The sequence below is a fragment of the Scomber japonicus genome, chromosome 8, assembly GCF_027409825.1.
Source record: "Scomber japonicus isolate fScoJap1 chromosome 8, fScoJap1.pri, whole genome shotgun sequence".
In the NCBI taxonomy this organism is placed as follows: Eukaryota; Metazoa; Chordata; class Actinopteri; order Scombriformes; family Scombridae; genus Scomber; species Scomber japonicus.
The window spans coordinates 19992513-20009657 of NC_070585.1; the positions used below are offsets into that span (position 1 = coordinate 19992513).

Below are 17145 nucleotides of genomic sequence, written 5' to 3' on the forward strand. Positions count from 1 at the left end.
AGTGATTACTGAAGTATGTTCACCATGTGGAGGTTTTAAAAAATTGAGGTCAGTACCACAAAATATTTTTAACATCAAACATCAGAAGAAAAACCTGTCTCGGGTACCGGTCTTCATTTCAGGATCTTTCCTGCATAACTTCATCTGAGCGTGTGGTAACTTCAAATAAATAAATGGAGATCACATCGCTTCAATTCTTCAGGTGAAGTCATTATTCAACTGACAAAATACAAACTTGCTATGTACATTTTACATGTTATTACAACCATCGAGTGCCAATGCTAGTCTATATGTATAAATTATAAGAATCAATGTGTACACTTGGATAGCACAACATCAGAATAAATACAGAGAACCTTCACACAGCACCTTCATATAGTTCCTGTATTTCATATTGAAAATATGAATACAGCATTGTAGGTCACTAAAAAATAAGATTAAATAAAATTGAACTCCACAGGTAGCTATACAATTGGCATATTTAAAAACAAAATCGGAGGTAAAAGCAGTGATAGAAGTGTTTTTGTTTCACATTAAGCTCAATCGTATAATTGCCTGAAAGATTCAAGCTGCTGCACAAACTCAGAACCTTTCACTATATTTGTTTTTTCATATCCGTCTATTAACATGAAATCTATGTTTTAACAGTGTGAATAAACTAAGTCTTAATTTAACTAAATTATTGTTAGTGTGCCCAATGCAGACTTCAAAAAAGATAAAAGAGCTAGCTAAAACTGAGCATGTCAGAGGTACTTATAACTTCCCTTCACTCAGTACTTCTATACCTGATGGTAACTGGTCTAATTTGTCTTCATAGTTACTTGTAAAGGCAAAGGCTCACTTAGTGGACAACTACACAGAGTTTACTCTTGTTTAAACTTTGTTTACCTGTAGTGTACATAGCTGCAACTGAAAAAAAGGCCTGAAGGACAACCCATTGTAAAGATAGTGCTGTAACAACGCCACATTCAAACCTTATCACCTCTAAACCTGGACATTAACAAAAACAACAAAACAACACTGGAGAGATCTTACTTCAACATGGTCTGAGGTGAATGGCAATGTGCTCTGTGCTCATTTCTGTCTGATAAGACAGTTGTAAACACTTTATGCTCTTGCTCATCCGAAAAGGCACAGGATTTTAGAAAACCAGAAAACCATCTGAGAATATCAGGATGACATTGCAGAGACTTTGGAGGTTCAAGTATACAGTCCATCCTCCCAGTCATTCCCTCTTGGTCAGCATCCTTTGATGCGATTTAACTGCTGTCCTCACTTTCCTGTGCATCCCTTTTGGAGCTCTCATCCACGTTTTCTAGTGAGTCTGCTCTCTGTAATACCAGTTCGGCGGGGTCCATCATGGGCAGGGTGCTCTGCTCTGGGAACAGCCATGGCTTCTGGTCAGGAGAGTTCTGCTGTTTCCACTCTAGGTAATTTTGTCCCGCCTTGTGTACACTCTTCAAAACCTAAAAAGGAGTGGGCCCAAGAGAAGGTTAGATTATCAGAGAGTGACCATCTGACAATGATCATGGCACACCTTCAGTTTCAGTCAACAAAGCTGTTCACAAAACACTGTGTAACAGATTATATGGCTAGCAGGTGAAGTGATTGTGAGCAAGTAGACACAAAACACTCAGATGTTAGCTTAAGATGTTAGTTGTTAAAAAAAAAAAAAGTGTTGACAAGGAAACTCCCACTTTTTAACAATACTGTTTTAGCCTAATTTAACCGTTTGACTCTGTCACACCGGACAAGCCTAAAATATGAAAACCCTTGGCCTCACTGTGACTTAATAACAGTAATATCAGAGAAATGTGGGAGCGGGATAAATTGCAGCTCTCACTTCAAATCTGGAAGGATCTCATATATACCAGTTGGCAGTCAAAAATGCTAGGGCTCAATACTTTACCAATGTTATCCTAAACACTTTGGATCAAATATGTTGTGAGTAAAGTGCTTTATAAATAAATTTGATTGGCTTTGTTTACATTGTACAAATTGCAAAATTGCGTTTGTCATTACGGGTCCCACAACCACTTCACTTTAAACTATTTTTTCTCCCTTTCACATAAAGTCAGAAACAATTAAGGATCTCTTGCCTCTATAACATGACTATTTACCAAAAGCGTTTGCTGTTGTCTGCTGTGGAACCTTTTTATTTGATGCTGGGACACTCTTGTTAATTTGATTCTCTATCAATACAGTGGATATAAAGAGTCTACACACCCCGTTAAAATTGATGAAAATGAAATGTAAAGACAGAAATAACACTGTAAATGTCAATTGTTCCATCTTTAAATTTGATCATCCAACAAACAATAATCCAGAGAAAAAGCCCAAACAGTTATAGGAACAATTAAATGAACCTTACAATCACCCTGACTATTAAATCTGCACCTGTTTGATTTATTAGAGGTGCAAGTCTATGTAAATAAATCTTAACTTTGCAGATCTAGAATATTATCTCACTCTTCTTTACAAAAAAGGTTAAACTTATTTCAATTTGTGAGGGAATCTCTTATGTATAGCCCTCTTCATTCCACATGTTTTCCATGGGATTTTCTTTGATTTCCCTTTTTCTGAGCCATATCTTGAATGTGTCGATTTTAATGCTTGTTGGACTTAAGCTTCCTGGTAAAGTGCCAGCAGGTTTTGTGCCAAAATGTTAATATTTGGAGGTATTTATGTCTATCCTGACAAGAGTCCCTAACTCAGCTGAAGAGAAGCAGCCCCATAGTGTCATTCTACCATCTGCTCCTTGGATAATGAGCTGTACTGGCTTTGCACCAAACATTAAGGCTGAAAAGTTCAACCTTTGTCTCATCAGATCATAACATAAATTAATGTATCTTTTGTCAAAATTCAAACGGGCTTGGATATTCCTTTCTTGTAAGAAAGAGTTTCTATTTTGCCACTCTACCCCATACAGTAGCCTGGACTTGCAGAATACAGGACATAGTGGTCACATGCAAGGAGTGACCAAGCACATGCCAGAAATTCCTGTAGTTCTTTCAATGTTGCTCTTGGCCTCTTGATAGCCTCCCTGATAAGTTTTCTCATCGTCCTCTCATCAACTTTGGAGGGCCGTCCTGATCTTTGCGATGTCTTTGTGATGCCACTTTTTCTACACTTCTACACTGACGCTGATTTTGACAACGCTCCATGATACATCCAATGCCTTCCATATTCTTTTATATGCCACTCCTGATTGCTACTTTTCAACAATTAGATCACAGTTTCTTTGAAAACTCTTTGCAGACCATGGCACTTCCAGTAGGATGCAACCCCAAACAGTCAAACAAATCCTGCTGCAACTGCTGACTTTAATCTGGTTTTCATCAGAATTGCTATCATTGATGTGTATGTGTATGTGTATGTATTCCTCTTTTCTGGATTTTTGTTAGGTGGAAGATCACATTAAAGATAGAACAAGGTCTGACATTTACATCATTGTTATTTTTGTCTTTGCACTTCAAAAACCTGTAATTTCATGAGGGTGTGTGGACTTTTTAGATCCACTGCATATTTTGGACATTGTAGGTCATCATATACATTTCTCAAATCCACTATAACAGTTCCCCAGTCATTAGCAAGCATGCAAGCAAACACCCTTCCTGAGGAAACCTAGCAAGATCCCACAGGTATTGCCAATTACTATAAAAACTCACACTGCTTAAATGCACTTTGCATTCTTTGTTAGATTTGGGTTTTTTTTATTGCTATTCATTCCTAGGAGGACCACAGCCTGTGTGAAACAGTGCCATCTATTACTTATATTCTTGTATTTATGGTGATTATTTTTGTCCCTACTTCTTGACATTTTCCTCTCTTAAGGATACTGTTTTGCCTTTATTACTTTGAAATTTACTATTGTTTAGTTGCTCTTGAAAAGTGCTCTACTATTAAGGATTACACCATTTTCAGTATTTTTCTCCAAAGTTGCATGTTCTTATCCTATAAAGCTTTAGTTTAAATAAATCACTGTTATGTAAGGGATGTCAAGTTTTCTGTCTAATTCAAAAGGCCTGAGTCTGTAAGTACTAGTTTCACACACCTTGGCCTAAATAGTTTCAAACTGTGGAAGATATGGAACCTGGGGAACGAGTTCTCCCAGGAGAACGAACAACAGCTCGATCTGAGATAGTCCTTTGTCAGCAACACTGCCAAGACTGGCACTTAAATTGGGTTTCTATGGTTACCATTGTCCTTTAAGAAACATGAAACTCTCCGTTCTTTATGAGCACACACCTACAGTATTACACACATCTTAATCACATCGTGGACACACACGCCCACATTCAGTCAGACACAGTTCATTCATGACCTTATCACTTTCAACGCTAGCGTTTATTGGACGTGAACTAAACTTTTACTGTAAAGAGTTTGTGACAGTACTTGTGTTACATACCCGTGGAGCGAGAACTTGAGATGCTTTGTTTACCACCCACTTCGGAAGAGACCCTGGAGCACAGTGAGGAGGGTAAACATTAAAACAACACTAAAAAAAACTGCTCAACAAGAGTTCTCAATTTGAAAAACAGTAATGTAATTGTTGATTATGGTCTCACCTTTGGGGTCAGCTTGTGAAAGGTATACAAAAGTACAGCTATTTGGTCCTGTGGGCTTGATGTAATAGCCAGTGAGGATGGAAATGGCTCTCACAAGGTCGCTGCGAGGCGGGTATTTCTGTAATTGAGTCGAAATAGTTTGCAGAACAATGAGAAAAACTTAAATGAATCGGTTTTAAGTAAAAATGCCTCTTTCAAGACACTTCAGAAGTGCACACGTAAACAGCACACTATAAATATGGATAACACAAGTTCTTGTAAATGGTAAAATAACAGTAAGACTATTGTGTCAATGAGCCACACATTTAAAGACTGTGGTTGCTGTGTGCCTCAGAGTGTGTGGAGGAGGTGGCATACCGGGTGTTTGACTGAGAAGTTAACGATAATGTACTCGTCATCCTTCACCTGCCACGAACGCAGTGTCACAACGTCTCTGTTCTTTATTGGGTTTGGACAAAGCCCTGCAGAAAAGAAAAACATAAAAAGGAATAAAACCTGGGTTCTGCTGTGTTAAAACCTCCTTTGTAATTTCAGTTTTTCACTGTCCCAACCTTTGTTTCAACAAGTGAACACTTGTTATGACAATAAATACACTTCTCGAAGGGGCCGCATCAGATAACAACAGTGTCGACGGAAAGAAACAGATTCTAATAAATTAGAAATGGAAAAAAGCTGCAACACTATGATGTAAAATGGACAGGTTAAAAAAGGTTTAAATATGTAAATATGGACAAAAGAGCCTGCTGATGGAAAAATAATGGCGAGCATTGTTTATGTTCCATTATAACTCCAAATAAATTCTCCTGTATAAAGAACATATTGTTTGAAATTAAAAGTTAGTGTATTTCTACAAACCAACTAAAGATCAGCACATTGACATAAGCCAAACTGTTAGATAATGTCTTACTATGCAAAAATATTCCTTTCCCAGTGATTGTATTTCTAGAGTGCAACAAGTGATTGAGTCAGGCCTGCACTGGTGACTAACAGCATAATGGTGGCTCACTTCAGAGAGACAAATACACAGATGGATGTGATAAGACTTAACAGATAAGATAAGTTCTCACATGAGTAGTAGCCCACATCAGCGTTAGCAGAGAGGCGGGCAATGTCAAAACTCTCCAGCATGGTTGGATCCCACTTCTTACGGTACTGGCTGTCATGAAGGACATCATACATGGTTGCAGCAGAGACATCCTTGATTGTAATTTTGCACTGAAACACACACACACACACACACACACACACACACACACACACACACACACCTTAATAATTCATGGAAAGCTTACAGTAGACCAAGAGACACCCAAATATAATATCCCAATAGAGTAGTATTTTAAAGTCAGTGTAAAAATCTGGGATTAAAGCAAGAAAAGATCTGTGAGCTTGAAAAGCTACTTAGGTAAATGTGTACAGTGTATTATTGAATTATGTATTATATGAATTTAACACACCGAGCACTTTCACCCCTGTTAAAATGAACATACCTTGATTTTGTGGATTTTATGACCATTATTTCCTTTAGTTGCAGGAGAAACTTCGACACACACTTGCATCCCATTATTGTTATACTTGTTCACCCAATTCTCCTCTGATAAACACTGATTTTTGAAGTCAGAGAAGGCCGCCTCGTCAGGTAAATTAATCGAATGGAGAGACATCTTCTTCGGATCGGTCGGGTAAAAACTCCAAACAACTTGTCTTCTTTCCTTCTTTAAAAAGAGTGCAACCTGTTTAAGTCAGCTACGGTTGTGTTTGTTGTGGTCGACGGTTGGATGAGTTAGAGGCTTCTGTGACTGCGTGCCTCTGGCCACACGCATATATATGGGGGTTGATCCGCCAAACAGGTGGAGCAGGATTTTTGTGCTACATTCCTGAGCCATACCTTCAGACGCCTCTTTCGCTGACGTCACGACGCATTCTGAACTCAGGTGTGTGCAGAGAAAATACGTATGTCCCGCCTCCAGCGGTATTAACTGTATGACTGAAGTGATAACAGGTGAACACCACGACACTGAAACTATGAGAAGAGCAGTCTTTGGGGTGTTTTGTTATGAGGAATGTGAAAGGTTTACACACACACACACACACACACACACACACACACACACACACACACACACACACACACACACACACACACACAGGCTGGTTGAGAATTGCTCATTGTTGATGAATCTACTTTTTTTAAATCACGACTTTAAGTTTTAAAGAAAAAAGTACACAGTGGGTATTCATACAGTATGTAGTCCTGAATCTGTTTTCATAGACTTGGCTTCTAGTTGGTTTAAACAACAAATGCTAAACTTTAATTTAAATCTAAATTAACGTTGAAAATTAGTATTTCTATTTCTACTTACTTTAGTATTGATATATTGATATTAAAGGAAAACACAGTACAAGTCTGAATGCTTAATCCAGTGAGGGGATCTAGTGGTTATGCTGTTGGGGTTCTGAGTGATCACCTTTATCCTATGATCAAACATTTCTATCTTTTTTGGAATACTTTATTTTCAAGTTTTCAATTATGCAAGAACAATGCAACTTATTCCCACAAAAACAGTACTTAATAACAAAGTTAACAACGGGCTAAGAGGAAAATAAGATAAAATGAAATAAAATACATACATATTTATTGCATTGTGACACATTGTTACTATGATATCTCAAACATTGTATCTGGATGCTAATATTGGTTCACAATTGGACCAGTTCAAAGATTACAGGGAGCCCACAGCTGGTAAGGGTAATGTCTCTATATATTCAATAAAAGGTTGCCAGATCTTTAAAAAGGCATCATATCTGCTTCTCATGACATAAGTGATCTTCTCCACAGGTCATCATTTCTGATATCCATTTTGATATAGAGAGGGGGGAATCTGACTTCCAAGTTAATGCAATACATTTTCTGGAAACAGTAAGAGCTATATCAATGGATTTCCCTCAGCAATACCACATCTGAAACAGATATTGGAAATGGGATTATACCTATGTCATTATTGAGGGGTGAGGTAAGAATGATGAAGAAAATTGTAGTTGACCAATTTAAATATGGCATTTATTGTGGTGAATAAGCTGTTCTGACAAAACATTTCTATATTGATGGGAGTAGTGTCTACCAGGATAAAAAATGCTCCCATCCATGGGTCACGATGAGTCACGATGGTTTAATGAGTATAAAAATGATGTGAATCATATGCAGTGTCCTTCACGGTCACTAGATCTCAACACAATTGAACTGCTATGAGAGATTTTGGACTGATATGTTAGACAGTGCTCTGTGTCACCTTAGTCAAAACACCAAATGAGGAAGAATGGTGTTCAAGAATGGAGTTCAGAGACTGTAGAATCAATAACAAGGAGCATTGATGCTGATCTGGTGGCTCGTGGTAGCCCAACACCATACTAGGATACCTTTTATTGTTTTATCCTTTGTTACCAATCTGTACATCATGAACATTTTATTTAACATTTGTCAACAAAAACAAGCCTGCACCATACAGATTCATGATGAAAGTAGCCTAATCAGCTTAAAATGCGCAAGTTTCCAACAGAAATATGTATTTATTCTACCGTACTCTATTCATGACCAAGACATTTTCTGCTTTTCCCTTCCACATACAGTACACAATTATCCAAGTAGGCATACACAGCCCTCTATTTTAGAAGATTTAGGATTCATGAAACCCATGTTTATAAAGTAAGCTTTATTATATGGAAAGCTTTTAATATCTTTGACCAAAAATTAAACTCGACACTTACAAAGTGAACACATGCAGTTCATACCACACGTTGGCCACACCTTTCTTGCTTACAGTGTATTGCATAATAGTTTCAGTCTACTTTGGGCAATGTGTGACATGTACAGATAAACCTGTTGCATATATAAGGTGTGTAACTTACAGTGTGTGACAAAGACTTGAATGTGGCAAAACACTACTACCATATAACCAATAATGGAAGCTTTTGTCGTATCAGTATAAAGAAAGGCACATGAGAGGTTACACTTTGGTGAAATATCTTTATTTTATTCCATGTGATAAGCCTACACTTGTGTTTCATTAACTCTCCTTTTTATACATCAGATAGTAATAGTATTCACACAAACGTTGCTAAACACGAGTAGACAGCATATTTCAAATGGACAGACACAATTCAGAAGAGCACAAAGCTGAGTATTTAGTCGTGACAAGTAGTACAAGAGCTGCTCATGTTAAAATGTTTGATGTAATTAAATACTTAAATTTTTTTTAATCCATTTTAAAATGCTAACATTTCAAAACAAGCTGCTATGCAAATGACCAGTGTCTTATGTTGTGCTATGGCTAGTTAGTTGGCTTGTATTACTGTACACTGTGTTTTTGTGTGTGTGTGTGTGTGTGTGTGTGTGTGTCTGAAGACGATGCAGCCTTTACCTGTAACTGTAAACCAAGCCACTGACTACACACACTGCAAAAAGTCCTTTCTAGCAGTGTGACAGGAAAGAACATTACCAGGCCTAAATGTTGCCTTCCGATGGAGCCCCAGCAGACACGCAAACAATAAATAAAACTTTCAACATGCGTGTCAGCATCTGCACTTTTGGTCAAGCGTACAATGTTATTTGTATGTCCAAGTTACAAAATAAATAAACACATAAAACCAACAGTCCTACACAGGCAATAGCAATACAGCGAAGGATACTGCAACTAACTTCTCTGCAATTTTTACAGCAAGGGTGTTAGTAAGCGTTAGCTGTATCTGAGGACAAACTCTTATCTACCAGCTCTACAAAACAACTAGTGAAGCCATGAACCAGTCAGCAGGCTTCTTTTATATTTTACAATATTGTGGCTTGATTCAGTGCACAACGTTGGTGAACAAACAAGCAAGGCATCTGTGTTCTTATCCATATAAATCCTGCATGGTGAGCATGCTGTAAGTTCTTGCAATAGTGTAATCAACACAACACAAATTATCAATGAGAGATGGTGGGTACGTCATAGCGACCAAAGTGACAACTTTCCATCAACGTGGAAAAACTAAATACTGGCTTTATTTTTAGTTTGTTTCTACATTAGGGGCATCTAATAACTGAAAAACCTCTCCTCAGACATGTTAGTATGCATGCAGCTAATTTGACAACGTTGGAAAGAGTGTTGCTATAATTTATTGACATAGCTTCAGGTTAGTAGGCATTCTAATGAACTTGCTGGCTTCTGTTTGATGAAAATGATATTTATTTGCTCATTACTTGGTTATACATCCCTTGTGCAGAACTGTTTGACGTAAAGTCCAAAATGACGTAAATTTGGTTTACTAACAATGTTGAATTTGGCAGTTTATGCCTATGGATGTATCAGGTATTAATAATATCTAATGAATGGTTCCACTTAGTATCAGTGAAAAGGGTTAATTTGAGTCTTACGTGTTAATGTGATGAAATTCACTGGTATGATCCTGTCTATACTTCCTCAAAATAAGACAAAAATGCAGAAATAATCAGTTATCTGAGAGAAGAGATAGTTTAGAGAATAGTTTAGGCAAAACTCTCCATTGAAAATTTAAAAAATAAAATAAAAAAAATACATACAGTTGGCTGAAAACTCAACCTTGCAGAGTCATTTAAATAATCCCAAGCAGTTTTACTTTACAACAATGACGAGAGTAACAGCACTAAGATTCTGAACTGTGCAATAACTCATGAGCGGTTAGCTATGTCAGTCTGCAATCCCATATAATGCCATGCAACTGGATGAAAATCTGAACATATCATTGAACTTATTCCTTGTTTTAAATGTTTACTTTTTTCCCCTCGGATAATCTGTTTCAATACAGTAATGCACATCCACACGGTTACTCTGAAAAGTCACTGAGTTGAAAAGGGAAAAAAAAGAAACGACAGGTCCTCCCATCCCGATGGCAGTGTGCCAAGGGTAGAGAGAGTGGCCACTGAGAGACAAGCTGTTGGTGGGGAGGAGACAGGCAGGGTGGGGGCGAGGTGTACTAGCATGAGCAGCTGCTCTCGGTGACAGTCATCTCTGGCTGTTTCTCCAGTTTGATGTCGATCACTGGGAGGGTTTGGTTAAGCAACGTCATCGATGAATGTGCAATTTTAACTTCACTATTTGCTGCAGTGCTATCTGGCTACCATCTCAGCAGTAAACATACTATCTTTCCTGTACAGTGAGAGAGCCACATAATAATAGTCCAAGGTAATAAAAACATAATGTGGTCATTTTCTTTTAAAGCCATCTTAAAAAGGATACTGTCATCTTTGCTTTTCTCTGGTGTGCTATCCATCCCGGGCAATGCAGCAGCAACACGACGGAACAGCTATAAAACAAGTCAGAACGAATGAACCGTTTTTCTTGCAACGATGTCATATAAAGTAAAACACTGTTAAATAGGGGTGGGTGATTTGGACAAAATGTATCTATCACAGTATACGTTTCATATTAAGTAGTACAATTATTGGAAAATAACCAGCCAGGCATATGTTTTTTCTACAGCAGCGCCTGAAAAACTATAATACTTATAATTACACAGATACAAAAATCCTGTAAATCCAATATTGCCACAATGCAGTCCTGCTCAATGATTTGCTACTTTTACCATAATGCCCAAGTACATATAGTCATATCACCCACCCCTTCCGTCAAATGAGATATACTGTATATAGACAGAAAGTGGTCAACTAGTCACTCCTACATAGTGCATTTTCTGAAGAACAGGCAAACACAAGAAGCAGTTAAAGCAGTGATACAGAATGTGACTATAATTACTTGTTGAGATAACAGCATGAGAGTGAAGGTTGTCGTGCTAACCTTCTCCACTGAGCAGATCCATTATACTCACAAAAACACTTTGAAAGCTCCAGAAATTTTAGTGAATCAGACATGAAGTACTTGAGCGAGAATAAACATGGTAGCAGTATACCTGTGCAGAACAAGTGAATCAATATGGAGACTTCTACAAGCAAAGCTTGTGCAGGGGGGCGGGGGGGGAATAAAACTCAACTGATGTACTGAGAATACTAAGAAGTGTCATGATAAGCCACAAGAGGGGAAAAGGAGGCAAAAGGAGAGAAGTGTACACTTGGAGAGCAGAATGAGCTTAACTACCCTGAGAGAGCAGAATCTCTACCTGTTTGACATTGTAGCCAGTCTTTGCGCTGGTTTCAATGAACATGACATTCAGTTCCTTAGCTCTCTGCTCGCCCTCCTCCGTGGTGATCTGTCTGCTCAGGTAGAGGCAGAGGGGGGAGATGGACGAACAGACAGATATGGAAAGAAACATCGCAAAGTGGACGGGCCAAAAGGAGAGGGAAGAGATGGAGAGAGAAACAAAGAGAGAGAGCTCAACACAGAATCTTTTTTGGGGTGAAAAAGAGAAGAGGTTAGTTCAGTTATAACAGACAAGAGAGGAAGACAAAGGGAGAGAAGGTGCTGAGTAAAGATGAAGCAGCAGGAAAATGACTCCAGAGGTCACTCAGTCAGTCAGCCATACTCTGATCCATATATAATGAATACATGGAGGAGTTGTACATATTTCAGATGTCACAGGTGGCCCTCTCTGACCTAAAGGACATTGTAGCCTGTGCTGGAAACAGTCAGGATCATTTGTCAGCTGGACACCAACCTGTTTGACGTTATAACCAGCCTTGGCACTGGTCTCTATGTACATCACATTGAGTTCACGAGCTTTCCTCTCTGCCGCCTCAATAGAAACTTGCCTGCCATGGTCCCGGGAAGGGGGGGTGGGGGTGGGGGGGGGTGGAGTAGGGGGAGGGCAGTGAGGTGGTATGGGGGAAAACACACAGACATGCATACACACACACACAGACACATACAAACAAACAAAACAAAACAAAAAGAAAAAAATCAAAAATGATATGGGGACAACATGTAAGGCAATAAAAAAATAAAGCAAAGAAAAAAAAGGCAGAACAGAAATGTGATCAAATCATAAATAAAAATAAATAAATTAAAGATCTTCAATAAGTAATTCAGTATAAAAAAAAGACGAAATATGCAAAATACCAAGGGATGATAAAAGTCAAAATTGGATGAGGTGCACTGAAGGGAAGAAAAGTGGGGTTCCAGGCTTTGGCAGAGTTTATATAGATTATACAAACTGTTTCTGATAGTGGTCATTTTTTTAAATTATGGTCTATTAGTCAATCTAGGTAAACAGAGTATTGACATATCATTCACACATCTCATACAACCATGTACCTTTTATCCGCCAAGTCTGTTTTGTTTCCAACAAGCATGATAATGACATCACTTCCTCTCTCTGTTCTAACATCATCAATCCACTTTGAAGTTTGTTGAAAAGAATTAAGATCTGTGGATGAGAGATTAAAAAAAAGCAGAATTACTTTACACATTAGCCACATGTAGCCCTAAAAAGACATAAAGCATTCAGTATTTTAGCTATTGTTAAAAAGTGTGCACAAGCAGGTATTACTCTTTGTTAAAAGGCATAACATCTTGTGTCAGAACAGCTCCTCCAATATTTGTGTTAGTAAGCGAAAGTATTTAGAGTAGAAGAATAAAGAAAGAAAGAATAGTTGGAGAAATGTTGGAGATTTTAAGCAGCAATGTATCAAGTGCAAATATGCCAAGATAGCTTTCTTCCAATTGCTCTAGACCCCTACAAAACGGTTGAGTACAGCCCTGACTCACTGGTGATGTCATAAACAACCACAGCAATGGTAGAGTCACGGATGTAGCTGGGAATTAGGCTACGAAAACGCTCCTGTCCAGCAGTGTCCCAAAGCTGGAGCCGGACCTGAGGGTTGGAACGGGAGAAGAAGAGGACAAGGAGGTGGAGATAAAGACGAGAAAGGCAGAACAAAAAGAGTGGCGAATAGGAAAGACATAAAGGAACTGCAAGCCAAGCAGCAGAGATAAAAAAATAAAAGCTTTTTTAAATGGAGGAATGGGGAGAATCATCCAAATGCAACAGGGTCGGAAATGAACAGCTTTACGCAAATAATGACATGTAAATGGAGGCCCAGCTCAATCATTATTTAGGCAGATCCTGTTTCAGAGGATGTCTGAGGTGACATCTTAAGACCGTTATTCCTTCCATCAGCCTCATATCAGCATTTAGGAAGCATAGACCCCCCTGGACATTGCTGAAGAAAACCTTTAGTGTTACTATGGCTGATGCGAACAGCTAGAAGTTCACACTCATCATGCTCATGCTGTCCAGTGGGGTAGCCAGGCTAGTAAATGCTCTTTTATGCTCTTGCACATGTTATGCCCTTGCACATACTAAGCGAAGGACAAAGAGGTGAGGCAAGGCCATGATACCTACTGGCTATGTCATAAACCACAACAGCAGCGGCTGAGTCGCGGATGTAACTGGGGATGAGGCTGCGGAAACGTTCCTGTCCGGCTGTATCCCAGAGCTGCAGCCGAATCTGTGGCCAGCCGTGAAATGAATGTAGGAACAGGGGGCATTTCATGACCCAGCCAGGGGATGAAAGGAAAGCAAAAAACTTAAAATAATGATAATGATGGGAACTAAAAACATGTTCAAATGTCTGACAAATTAAATTGTGAAATGTTGGATCATGTAAAAACACAATGTAAATGGTGAAAAGGAAATAAATGGTGGCTACTAAATACAAAGCTGAAGCATGCTTTAAGCAATTCTAACAGTTTTAATTCTAAGCCAATGGAAATGATGGAAGTAACTTTAAGAAAGGCTTACCGTGCGATCTTCTAGGTACATGGTTTTTGACAAAAAGTCAATGCCAATTGTTGCCTGTAAAACAATCACTGCGTCAAAACAGCTATCAGAAAAAATTATTGACAATGTATTGACTTTTATGGCCAAGATAAACTATAACAGAAAGGACATTTGGCACTCTTCTCACTGGCAACAGGGAACGCCAATTTTTGGCACAGTCATGCTTCACTGTGCATTACTTCCTTGCTAAAACCAAAGATAGTGAAATCAACTGTACTAAAGTGTATTTGACCAGTGATGTGATCACTTCTCTTCAGGAAAAAGTCATAATCAGTGACTCATACCTTTGAACTGAACTAAATAAAATGATACATATCAGTAAAGTGATTAATTACTTACACCTGTAATGCACACTACCAAAGTCCCTTTAATTGGAGCACATGATTAATGTTATGAATGGTTGATGAGTCAAAATGTTTCCTGTGAAAAGGGTATTTTGGCACATTCAGTATAATTACTAAATTCACTCTTAATATTTACTTTGCACATTGATTCCAAGTCATGTTTGGAGTATTTGTTTTTACCTGATAAGTGTTGTCGAAACTGTCATACATAAACCTGGTGATGAGAGAGGTCTTCCCAACTGTATAGACACAATGACAAACATTTTTAGACTTGAGTCCTGGTACTCAAAGACCACATCCAAAACTTAATTGGTAATATTATATACACAACTACATAAAGTCCAATTTGCCTTTCTAAGAAGACAAAAAAAATGCCTCAGTGACATCAGATGGTGAATAAATGGCTATCATCACTGATGCAATGTGGATCCTGAACCCACACGCTGAGCTGGCACTATGGGTGGAGCCTCAAAATTAGGAAAATGGAAATGGAGTTAGCTTCTCAATTTGATTCATGATCAGAGACTGTCACTATCCAATAATCAGGTACCACTACAATACAATCACCTCTCGATAATATCTGTATCAGTCCCGGTAAACTAGCGCTGACTGGTCTGAGAAAAGGCCGACTGGTGTAGACATACTGGCCGACGTGGCTGAGCAAGGTAGCAGCTAGCTTTGAGAGCTAAGTAGCACTACAGACACAAATAAGATCCATATTTACACGGAGTCTCTGGTTTCAGAAGCAATTGTATGTAACCAACTGTTAAAAACACACACTATGGTTTAACTTAGCTTGGATAGTAAATGTTAAAACACATTATCGTTAATGCTAATGTAACTCAGCTATCTGCTAGCTAAAAGTAGTTAGCCAGACACCGTTAGCCAGCTTCATTGGTGAGATGATGCTGAGCAAGGACCAATATACCCTGCTTTAATTTGACAGCAAACAGTTGTATATACATCTCGGACACCATTTGTATGTCACGTTAACTTCAATCAACCTTTGAATGTATCATTAAGAGAAAGAGGAAGGTGTTTGCTCGTTTAGCAAGCTGCAATGACATCATCACGAGAGACAAATGGTCAGATCTGTCGTCTTTCTCCCGTCTTTCTCTCGTCTCTCTCTCCCTTGGACACTTTGATAACACCGAAATGGTGAATTCTTACTACGTATCATCACTGATCGTTGGTGTCCAGTGGGTAACTTTACCCTGCTAGCCGGCAGCTTGCTGTGGAGGCTAGTTAGCTCACCGTAGCTAACATAAACCTCCCATCAGACCAGATTAAACATCGGTTCAAGTGCTCCGTGTCCAGCTTACCACTCTGTTCGCCCAGGAAGACGAGCTTGAACTTTCGTAGAGGGTTGCCAAACTCTCCGCCGCCAGCTGTGGTTGACATTTTGTCAAAAAAATAAACAGCTAACTAGCTGGCTTGGCTAATGATGTGATGTCTGGGCTGGAGAAGAGCGACTAGTGTATATCTTTATGCTGCGCTAGCCAGCGCTTTTGTTTTTAAACGAACAGAAGTGAAATAGCGCAACCACGAGGCAATCTTTAGGAAACAGCAGTGATTACAACATACCGGTTACACCTTTCTGTGAGCCAGTATTTTCATTAACACTTATTTTCTTTTAAGTTTTGAGTGGAACAAATTAATTTTCCACAGACTGGCTAGACAGAGGTCATGGACATAGCTTACACGTAGACTTATTGACTCAGTTTTAGCTACACTTTACTAAAGCTTGGTAATATTATACCAAGTTATTTATAAATAAATAAAATTAATAGTGTTTGGCTGGTGTTTAGAAAACAGTAAGAGCAAAAAGAAAAAGCACAAGGCTCTCCAAACAGATTTTTTGTATTTCGGTAACAAAACAAAGAACACATAGTTGGGTAAAATATTTTTATTCCCTCAATAAGGAATGACAGTTAGTGTTTTGGGGTTGTTCACCCCACAGCTGTACAGTCAGTCATAATATCTCATGGCTCTAATGACACAGCAATAAAGATTAAGGATAAATGAGGCTCTGCATCTTTAGTATTCACAACACATGGGGTGAAAGTCTACACTCTATACTATGAGACATTTCCTTTTTCAATGAAAAATGTACAACACATGTTTATTGTTATTTCATACTATCATGGCATTCAGAAAAAAGTCACACAGTTAAACCTCTCTTTGCAGCGGTAGAGCTCTCACAATAGTAAATCAATCAATGACACTTTGTGCTTTTCTTCACTGGTGTTGAGTACCTTTGCTCTGTGTTATCTTTCAGAGCAGCGATCTTCCGTCCCTGGACGTCTCATCCTTCCGTGGTCTCAATCGCGATGTCTGCTCTGTGATCATGAAATTGACAAATAACTGCTTCTGTGAGTCCATCATCACACCAAGGTCATTCAGATGATAGCATTTAATCAAATTTTACGTGTGGGAAATTGTTTGACAGAGAAGAGTGTAAAACTATGGACATGCAACTGTTTTTG

At 38.6% G+C, this 17145-nt stretch overlaps 2 protein-coding genes across 3 annotated transcripts; both read right to left on the reverse strand.

Annotated features, from left to right (window-relative positions):
- Positions 1-1259: 1259 nt before the first annotated feature.
- Positions 1260-6232, reverse strand: stard14 (START domain containing 14). The gene is made up of 6 exons (XM_053324078.1): positions 6059-6232; positions 5636-5783; positions 4926-5029; positions 4569-4686; positions 4409-4461; positions 1260-1466 (listed from the first exon to the last, which is right to left on the reverse strand). Exons 1-6 carry the CDS (start codon positions 6230-6232, stop codon positions 1260-1262), a joined length of 804 nt encoding a protein of 267 aa, XP_053180053.1.
- Positions 6233-9325: 3093 nt separating this feature from the next.
- Positions 9326-16192, reverse strand: rab41 (RAB41, member RAS oncogene family). Of its 2 annotated transcripts, none has more exons than XM_053323763.1 (8): positions 15982-16192; positions 14840-14898; positions 14277-14330; positions 13241-13346; positions 12788-12899; positions 12192-12285; positions 10820-10886; positions 9326-10621 (listed from the first exon to the last, which is right to left on the reverse strand). In XM_053323763.1, exons 1-8 carry the CDS (start codon positions 16058-16060, stop codon positions 10557-10559), a joined length of 636 nt encoding a protein of 211 aa, XP_053179738.1. In that variant the 5' UTR covers positions 16061-16192; the 3' UTR covers positions 9326-10556. The 2 variants fall into 2 exon arrangements, with proteins under 2 accessions (XP_053179738.1, XP_053179737.1); XM_053323762.1 differs by lacking the exon at positions 13241-13346 and adding an exon at positions 13878-13983 and having other exon boundaries at positions 15982-16186.
- Between the last annotated feature and the right edge of the window lie 953 nt (positions 16193-17145).

What these genes read in the sequence shown, in the direction of transcription:
- stard14 (XM_053324078.1), bottom strand. Translation starts at nt 6,232, where the DNA reads ATGTCTCTCCATTCGATTAATTTACCTGACGAGGCGGCCTTCTCTGAC. An exon ending in ATAAAATCCACAAAATCAAG is followed by an intron (nt 5,784 to 6,058) that starts GTATGTTCATTT and finishes TGTGTGTTTCAG; the next exon opens with TGCAAAATTACAATCAAGGA. An exon ending in CTCAAGTTCTCGCTCCACGG is followed by an intron (nt 1,467 to 4,408) that starts GTATGTAACACA and finishes ACTCCTTTTTAG; the next exon opens with GTTTTGAAGAGTGTACACAA.
- rab41 (XM_053323763.1), bottom strand. Translation starts at nt 16,060, where the DNA reads ATGTCAACCACAGCTGGCGGCGGAGAGTTTGGCAACCCTCTACGAAAG. An exon ending in TGTACCTAGAAGATCGCACG is followed by an intron (nt 13,347 to 14,276) that starts GTAAGCCTTTCT and finishes TCCAACCCTCAG; the next exon opens with GTCCGGCTCCAGCTTTGGGA. An exon ending in CTGGTTATAACGTCAAACAG is followed by an intron (nt 10,887 to 12,191) that starts GTTGGTGTCCAG and finishes CTTGTTTTATAG; the next exon opens with CTGTTCCGTCGTGTTGCTGC.